At 49.4% G+C, this 9,557-nt stretch overlaps 1 protein-coding gene across 1 annotated transcript in view; it reads left to right on the top strand.

Moving 5' to 3' along the window:
* Positions 1-244: 244 nt before the first annotated feature.
* The window catches only part of DENND1A (DENN domain containing 1A), a 189,429-nt gene continuing 180,116 nt past the window's right edge, over positions 245-9,557 (top strand). Inside the window, 1 exon segment of the mRNA XM_087914391.1 lies at positions 245-424. Within this exon segment, the coding sequence (XP_087770517.1) occupies positions 408-424 (17 nt within the window). The 5' untranslated portion in view covers positions 245-407.

Raw genomic sequence — 9,557 nt, 5'->3', positions numbered from 1 at the left:
AATTGCTGAGGCGGAGGGTGGGAGGGCGCTCCCAGGCGGGAAAAGCATTCTGCACGCGCTCAGGGGAACGCTCGCTCTTTGCTCGGGCCGGCGGGCGGAGGGGTGTGTGTGTGTGTGTGTGTGTGTGTGTGTGTGTGTGTGTGTGTGTGTGTTGGGGGGAGTGAGTTTGTGTGAGTGTGTGTGTGTGTGAGTGTGTGTGTGAGGCGAGCCTTCCGGCGGCGAGACTACGTTTCCCAGCCGTCCCCGCGCGCGCTTCCGGTCCTCCCCGCTGCCCGCTCGCCTTGTCCGTCCGCGGGTCGCGCCTCTGCTTCAAAGTCCTCCGGACGGGCATGGAGTGACCTCCCGTCTCTTCCAGCCGGGACCCCCCCCCTCGCCCTCCCGGGGCCCATGCGGGGCCCTCCGACGCCATGGGGTCCCGCATTAAGTGAGTGCGGGGCGTGCGGGGTCGGGGCGGGGGGAGGAGGGCGCGTGCACGGGGAGGAGCTGCGTGGGGAAGAGAGCTCGGGTGGCGGGTTGGCACGCGGCCCCCCATCACCCCCGGCCGCCTGTGACTGGGGACGATGGGGGCGGGTTGGCATGCAGCCCCCAACGTTCCCAGCCGTCCGGATTCGAGGCGATAGGGTCAGGCTGAACTGCAGCCCCCATCATCCCCAGCCACCGCTGATTAGGGATGATGGGGGTGGACAGGACTGCATCCCCTATCATTCCCAGCCTCCTCTGACTGGGGACGATGGAGAGAGGTGGACTGCACCCCCATCATCCTCAGCCGCCTCATTGGGGATGATGGGGGCGGGCAGGATTGCACCCTCTATCATTCCCAGCCTCCTCTGACTGGGGACGATGGAGAAAAGGTGGCCTGCAGCCCCCATCATCCCCAGCCACCGCTGATTAGGGACGATGGGGGTGGACAGGACTGCATCCCCTATCATTCCCAGCCTCCTCTGACTGGGGACGATGGAGAGAGGTGGACTGCACCCCCATCATCCTCAGCCGCCTCATTGGGAATGATGGGGGTGGGCAGGACTGCATCCCCTATCATTCCCAGCCTCCTCTGACTGGGGACGATGGAGAAAAGGTGGCCTGCAGCCCCCATCATCCCCAGCCGCTGACCTGGGATGACGGGGGCGGGGGTGGCTGGGACTGAATCCCTCCTTGCGTTGTCCTCCCTTGCCTCCGCTTGCTGGCTCTGGATCCAAGCCCTCCCCCTCCCCACTTCCCCTCCCTTGCAGGAGGAGCCTCCGCTCTGAAGGGGTTTCGGGATGCCTGGCTGCCTTGTGGGGGCATCCCTGGGCAGCAGAAGGCGGCCCCAGGCTCTTGGGAGGGCGCGCGAGGATCGGGAAGATCGGACGGGAGCAGAAGCTCCACCGCCTGCAGGCTCTCCGGGTTGGGTGGGGGCGCATCTCTGGAAAGAGGGCAGGGAAGAACCTGGAGCACTTTTCCTCCCCTCCTTCCTTCTTCTTCCTCCCCCTCCCCATCCCCTCCTTTTTCTCCATCCCTCTCTTCCCCTTCCTCCCCTTCCTCTTCTTCCTCTTCCTCCCCACGCTTCCTCCTTTTTCTCCACCCTGTCCTCCATCCTTCTCTTCCTCCCCTCCTCTCCCCCAAGGAAAGGGCCTTGATCCCCTTCATGGGCTGCAGCTGGGAAGACTGTTTAAAAGGGCAAACTGCACATGGCAAAGTTGCTGGAAGCAAAGCCTGCATTAACTTTGTTTGTCAAGTCCTACCTGGGTTCTGGCGTCCTCCCAACTGTGTGTGTTTCATTATCTTTTGAGTTCTGCAATTCCTTATCCTGCCCTGTCTCGTTAATCGCTTGTGTTGGTTTGTGTTGGTTTGTGTTGGTTTTTATTTATAATTTATATGTACTTTGAGTTCGGACTGAATTTCTCCCCTTTAAAAACTGTTCTTGAGAGAGTTTTTTTTCTCTCCAGCCGATGTTAACTGGACATTGGGGGCCAAGTTGGAGGAATTAAAGGGACTTTACCTACTTTGGGGACTTGGTTGCTTTTGTGCCACGCCCCAGTCATCACAAAGTTGTGCCCCATTTTATAGCCACTGTTAAGTGAATTCCTGCATCTCTTAAATGAGGAAATTCATTGTTCAGTGAACCTGGATTCCCCTGTTGGCTTTGCTTGGCAGAAGGTCGTAAAAGGGGATCACAGAACTCCACGACACGGCCATCGTCATAAATGCGAGTCAGTTTCCAAGCATCTGAAAGGAAATCCTCTGCCCACGGGGATGTTGCAACAGTCATAGGTATGAACGATGGTCGTAAGCAACTTTTTTCAGGGCTGTTGCCACTTCGAACAGTCACTAAATGGTCTGTTGTAAGTTGAGGACCACCTGTAGTAAATTCAACTAGGGTGGAGCTAACTAAACCTTAACATTCAGCTCCTCGGCTTCAGCTAATAGCTGAATTCTGATATTATATTAGTGACTGTATGACTATAACTTTGTTGCTTGTTTCCTTACAGTTTATATTGACTGTTTCCTAGTATGATTTGATTGCTTATTGTACCCTTTGAGTATTATTAAGTGTTGTAGGTTATGATATTTGATGAATGTATCTTTTCTTTTATGTACAACTGAGAGCCTTTGCACCAAGACAAATTTCTTGTGTGTCCAATCACACTTGGCCAATAAAGAATTCTCTTCTGTTCTGTTCCATTCTGTTCCATTCCATTCTAGACCTCAATTCCAGAGGTCTCCAAACTTGGCAACTTTAAGACTTGTGGACTTCAGTAGGTCAGGACCTGCGGCTGTGCTATTTCTGCAACTTGAGGAAAACCTTGCAGGAACATTTGTGGTTAGACTGCTGTAAAGTATTCTTTGTGGGTGCCCCCCTTGAAGACTGTTCAGGTACAGGTTGCTTTGAATAACTTGCAGAAATAGCATTGCCCTCAGGGAGTTATAGGGGTGGTTGGTGCACAGAAGTCAATGTTTTTATGATGAGGATGGCTGGTTGTCCAGTCAAGCTGATATTTAGGCTGGGTTTGGCATTTAGTTCCCCCTATTGGGTGCTCCCTAAGGTCCTGATAGATGCCGCTGGACCCCAGTGCTGGAGCGAACCAACGGTTCCCCCAGTCTGCACCACCCCATAATGCTAGATCTGTAAAGGCAGGGGTGATAGAGAGACTATCTGCTTTGTGGCTCCCCGGTGTAGCTTCCTTCTTGCAAAAGGCAGCAACTTGGTTTACTTTTTAACATTTTATTGTGACCCTTGGAACTTTGCAATCGTTGAGCTGCGTCCTGTTGTCCCATATAAAAACCTCTGCTTTTCTGTTGTGATTGCTATAAGACAATAGAAAATTGTCTATTGCTCTAAATCAGGGATGTCCAAGCTTGGCAACTTTAAGACTTGTGGACTTCAACTGCCAGAATTCCTCAGCCAGCTTTGCAAGTCCACAAGTCTTAAAGTTGCCAAGCTTGGACAAGCATTCTTTATTGGCCAAGTGTGATTGGACACACCAGAAATTTGTCTTGGTGCAAATGCTCTCAGTGTACATAAAAGATACATTCATCAAGAATCATCAAGTACAACACTTAATGATAGTCATAGGGTACAATAAGAATAGAATAGGAAAGAATACAGTACAATAGAAGAGAAGAGAAGATGGAAGGGAATAAAATAGAATAGAAGAGGAGAGAAGAAGAGAAAGAATAGAACAGAACAGAATAGAATATGGAAGGGAAGAGGAGAGGAGAGAACAGAAGAGAAGAGAAATAGAAATAGAATAGAATTCTTTATTGGCCAAGTGTGATTGGACACACAAGGAATTTGTCTCGATGCAAATGCTTTCAAAGATACATCAAGAATCACAGGTATAACACTTAGAAGTAGTTTTAGTCATAGGAAACATATATATAGGAAACATAAAACATGTAAATCGTGCTATGAAACATAATAAGCTAGGGCCTATCAAATCTTACTAGTAAACATTGTATAAAACATTGTAAGGATACAAGCAACAATGTTACAGTCATACAGTCACAAGTGGGAGGGATGGGTGATAAGGAGTGATGAGAAGATTAATAGTAATAGTAGTGCAGATTTTGTAAATAGTTGGAGAGTGTTGAGGGAATTATTTGTTTAGCAGAGTGATGGCATTGGGGGGAAAACTCCCCTTGTGTCTCGTTCTGGTGTGCAATGCTCTATAGCGTCGTTTTGAGGGAAGGAGTTGGAACAGTTTATGTCCAGGATGTGAGGGGTCTGGAGATGTTTTCACAGCCCTCTTTTGGACTCGTGCAGGATATACAGGTCCTCATGGAAGGCAGGTTGCTAGCCATGTTTTTTTTCTGCCGTTCTGAAAATTGGGAGAGTATTTTTATTTCATCTTGGTGTTTTATCCTATGTGTCTGATGGATTATAAGAACCCCTTACGAGAGTTTCGGAGCAATGAATGGGACTACAGCAAGCTTTACCTATTCAGAGAATTTGCCCTGCAGATTCATTGTGATGAGTTGTTTTCAAAGATGGGGAAATGAACGGGCCATCGATATAAATCCGGAACCTACTTTTTTGCCCTCCACCCTGCAAGTTTTGGAATGCTGCTTGAAAACAACCCAGCTAGTTGTTAAACGTGTTTCTGACTTATTTTCTTTCCTGCTGTCAGCTGTCTGAAGTACAATATAGGTTTCTCTGGAATCTGATACGAATTGGTTGCTTAGCAATTTAAAAGTTGGTAGCAAGTTCCCCCAAATACCTCAGGGTGGGGGATTAATTGCCTTTTGCTCCCAAGAAATCATCAACCAAACCCCCCTACATGTGAGAAAAGAACTAGGGGATTTAAGAAGCCGGACCCGTGGCCTTTATTTTAATTTATTTCATTTATCCAATTCACCCCCACTTGGTGGGCTGCTAAGGGAGGGACATTTGTCAAGTCGGAAACGGGTTGCTGGGAAAGATTTGCTTTAGTTTCGAGATCCTGTTTTCAGCGCTTGGTGCTGCTGAATCACACCACGGGAAGGATGTGGGCCAAAGACTTTCGGGGAACACAACTTGTCCTCGTTGCTATTAGTTGTAACTTTAGGCTTTCCCTGGAGAATTTTGCAGAGAAAGATTTGTGAACTTTCAAGAGGTCACTTTTGAAAAAACAAAAAAAACAAACTTGTCGGCTGAAGTCGGATTTCTGATTTGACCGGTGACTTTTCCCTTTGTTGACCTGCTGTGTTCCTTTGCTCTCAGAATTCCTTTGGTGCAGAATTTGCACTGGGTGCTTATTGTTTGTCTTGTCAACTTGGACACAATGTTGTTGTTATTTTGTTGTTGTTATTGTTCTCCTCCTCCTCCTCCTCCTCCTCCTTCTTTCTCCTCTCCTCCTCCTTCATCTTCTCTTCCACCCTCTCCTCCCCTCTTCCTCTCCTTTTCCCCCTCCCTCCTCTCCTCTCTCCTCTCACTTTCTTCCTCTCCTCCTCCTCCCTCTCCCTTCCACCTTCCCCTCTTCCCCTCTCCTCCTCCTTCCTTCTCCTCCCCTTCCTCCTCCACTCCTCATTATTCCTACTCCCCCTCCTCCCTCTTCTCCTCCTTCATCTTCTCTTCCACCCTCTCCTCCCCTCTTCCTCTCCTTTTCCCCCCTCCTCTCCTCCTTCCTCCTCTCCTCCTCTCCCTTTCTTCCTCTCCTCCTCCTCCCTCTCCCTTCCACCTTCCCCTCTTCCCCTCTCCTCCTCCTTCCTCCTCCCCCTTCCTCCTCCCCTCCTCCTTATTATTCCTCCTCCCTCTTCTCCATCTTCTCTTCCACCTCTCCTCCCCTCTCCTCATTTTCCTCCCTCCTCTTTCTTCCTCCCTCCACCTCTCCCTTTCTTCCTCTCCTCCTCCTCTCTCCTTTTCCCCTCTCCTCCCTCCTCCTCCTCCTTCCTCCTCCTCTCCTTCCTCCTCCTTCATCTTCTCTTCCACCCTCTCCTCCCCTCTTCCTCTCCTTTCCCCTCCTCTCCTCCTTCCTCTCTCCTCCTCTCCCTTTCTTCCTCTCCTCCTCCTCCCTCTCCCTTCCACCTTCCCTCTTCCCTCTCCTCCTCCTTCCTCCTCCCCCCTTCCTCCTCCCCTCCTCCTTATTATTCCTCCTCCCCCTCCTCCCTCTTCTCCATCTTCTCTTCCACCCTCTCCTCCCCTCTTCCTCTCCTTTTCCTCCCTCCTCTCCTCCTTCCTCCTCTCCTCCTCTCCCTTTCTTCCTCTCCTCCTCCTCCCTCTCCCTTCCACGTTCCCCTCTTCCCCTCTCCTCCTCCTTCCTCCTCCTCCCCTTCCTCCTCCACTCCTCATTATTCCTCCTCCCCCTCCTCTCCTCCTCCTCCTCCTTCATCTTCTCTTCCACCCTCTCCTCCCCTCTTCCTCTCCTTTCCCCCTCCTCTCCTCCTTCCTCCTCTCCTCCTCTCCCTTTCCTCCTCCCCCTCCTCCTCCCTCTCCTTCTTTTCCTTCTCCATCTCTGCCTTCAGCTCCTCCTTTTTCTCTCCCCCCCTCCTACAGGTATGATCTTAGAAGCTTAAATTGGAGGAGGGGAAAGGGTAAAGATTTTGCAGATTTTTGGAAGACGCTTTGAATCTTCCAGTTTTAAAAAAAACAAAAAAAAAACTAGGCAGAAGTGCGCCACCTGAGGCCAAGGAGGGGCATGAAAGCTCGAAATATTATTTGAGAAATAAACAGGGCCAGGTAACCCCTTTCTCATTATCCATGCAGAAAACCACAGCGGTATTTCTTCCTGTTAAATTCCTTGCTTTAAGAAGTTAAATTCCCTCCCTCCTTCACTTTGTCCTGCCCTGCTGTTTCTTTGCTCCTTCTTTTCTGCTTGCCTTCTTCCTCCTATTACTCTCTGAGTAATGAAGACGTTTCTTTCAGACAAAGTTTTAAAGGATCCTTTACTCCTTAATTTATTCTCTGCTTATTATGAGTTCCTCCCCCCCACCCTTCCAGTTTTAGTCTGGTGGTTGCATTTCAGCGAACAAAGCAAACTGCCAGTCCAAGGTGGTAAATGTCAAATATTGCCTGGGTGATAATCAAGGAGAAGGTTGTTTAGCAACAAAGCAAGTGTGAATTCTTCCCTTATTGAGACCAGGAGAAGTAGCTTGGAAACCTGATAATAGGAGATGATGCCTTTTGGTGATATCTTTTAAGATGTGAAATTTCTAGGAGACAGGGCTCAGAGATGTTGTTGATCCTGGAAATAAACTCCGGTTGCAAATTGCACATCTAAAGCTTGTTTGGCGGTCAGTGGCATTGATTTTTCAGCACGGAGAAAGGGAGGGAAGAAGAGTGAAGGTGGTTGCTTGAATTGAACACATTTGCAGAGGATACTAAGCTGGCAGGGATGGCTAACACCCTAGGAGATTCGGCTCAAGATCCAGACAGAACTCGAACCCTGGGCCTTCTCTAACAAAATGAAATTCAGTGTAGAGAAAAGTAAAGTCTTACACTTAGGCAAGAAAAACTCAAAAGGACTGGGTGAAACCAGGCTTCAATTGCAGTCATTGTGAGAGGGATCCTGGAGTCTTAGTGGACAAGCAGCTAAATAGGAGCCAGCAGTGTGTGGTGACAGCCGAAAAAGCCAATGCAATCCTAAGTTGCATTAACAGAGGGATCCAATCAAGATCAAGGGAGGTATTAATGCCACTCTGTAAAGCCTTAGTAAGGCCACACCTAGAGTACTGCATCCAGTTTTGGTCACCACACTATAAAAAAGATGTTAAGACGCTGGAAAAAGTACAGAGAAGAGCAACCAGGATGATTAGGGGACTGGAGGCTAAAACATATGAAGAACGGTTGCAGGAACTGGGCCTGGCTAGTCTAGGGAAAAGAAGGACCAGGGGAGACAGGAGAGCAGCCTTCCAATATTTGAGGGGCTGCCACAGAGAGGAGGAAGGGGTCAAGTTATTCTCCAAAATGATGTAGGGTCTCCTGCTTGGGCAGGGGGTTGGAGTAGATGACCTACAAGGTCACTTCCAACTCTGGTATTAAACACCATTTAAAGGACAGGCTGAGCCTGTCATGCCCCTGTCAGAGTCTGAATCCGATGAACAGCTGACAGGGATCAGGAGTGTGGCTCCATTGGCTGTGGAGGAAACTGGGAAAGGGCAAAGTCCGGCTGGGCAGAGCAGGGGAGAGGGAGAACAAGGGAGCGGGAGTTCAGAGGAAGACCCAGGCCCACCTCCTCTTCATCCTAGGGCATGCAGGGAGGAACGGAGAAGGGAGCAACGTGGGTTGCCTGGCTTACGGGGGAGGAAAGGGCCCTGATTCCCTTAATTAGCCACACCTGGAAAGAAAATTTAAGGAAGAGGAAGCAGAGAGTGGCGTTTGCTGGGAACAAACGTGAATTTATCTTGTGTTGACTTTGCTTATCTATGTTCCTGGCATCTTCCCAACCATGTTGAGTTATTGCTGTGCCTTCACATCTGGAATTCTTGCTGCTGCCCTGACAGACTAATTATGTCATTTTGCCTTGATTGGACTTGTAGTTACAGTTTTTGTTGACCATGTTTTGGACTTGATTCTCTGCTGTTCCTGGGAGTTTTTCTCCAGCCCAGAAGGTAACCAGGACATTGGGGGCAAAGTCGGAGCTAATAAAGGGACTCTTACTGATTATCTGACTGGGTTGCCTTTGTGCCACACCCGGGCTCATCACAGAGCCTGAGGGAGGGGGGGTGTCAAACAAGTTATCAGTCTCGAGTCGTTTTGTGCACACAAAAGATCTTAAGCCCAGCCTACCTTGAATTCTTCGGATTCTTATCGACCGCCCATTTCCCTCACCGTTAGTAGTTCAGATTCTTGCAAAGAGCTTAAGCTTGCAATCAATGTATTTATTTGGACTGTCTGGCTTTCCTATTTTCTCCAAGCTTGACACATTGAAGGCCGCTTGACATTTCAATGCTGGAGGAGAAAGAGGACTTGAGAAGCCATCTTTGAGCTACAAAGCCCAAAGGAGCCATCTGGAATTAGCTTGTCATTTTTTTGGGGGGGGGGGTGTCCAAAAAAAATGAGCGTGCGTGATGGATTCGCCGTACGTCAGAAGCCCCTTCCTCCCTCCCTGTCTTCCCTCACCCCCACCAACCCTCAGTATTACGAGACACACCTGAAGAGCTTAACAAATTATCCACTGAAGTGTCAGCTTCTCAAGGATGAGAATACGGTTTTTGTGCCTCCGAGTTTCAGCTTTTGAAAACCGGCTTTGGGATTCGAGCACTTACGAAAACAAATAGGTCCGCGGGAGGATGGCGTTGAATATATCGAGATGGGGCTGGAGACGGATTTAAGTCCGGCGTGCCATGCGGCTCAGCTGGAAGAAACTTACCTTGGAGTGTTTTTTGTTGTTGTTGTTCGTTGCATAGTCATGTCCGACCCATCGTGGCCCCAGGGACACAACGTTCCTCCAGGCCTTCCTGTCCTCTATCATCCTCTGGAGTCCATTGAAGCTCACGCTGACGGCTTCAGGGACTCCATCCATCCTCCTCCTCCTCTGCTGTCCCCTTCTTTTGCCCTCAGTCTTTCCCGACATTCGTCTCTTCTTCCTTCCTTCTCATCCAAGTTTTGGTTGCCACGTTATTACAAAAAAGGATGTTGAGACTTTGGAAAAAGTGCGGAG

This window comes from Pseudonaja textilis, chromosome 17 (genome assembly GCF_049901715.1).
Source record: "Pseudonaja textilis isolate UNSWEBS1 chromosome 17, rPseTex1.2, whole genome shotgun sequence".
NCBI lineage: Eukaryota > Metazoa > Chordata > Lepidosauria > Squamata > Elapidae > Pseudonaja > Pseudonaja textilis.
The sequence above is the reverse complement of the archived record's forward strand: the minus strand, read 5'-3'. Positions and strand labels throughout refer to the sequence as shown.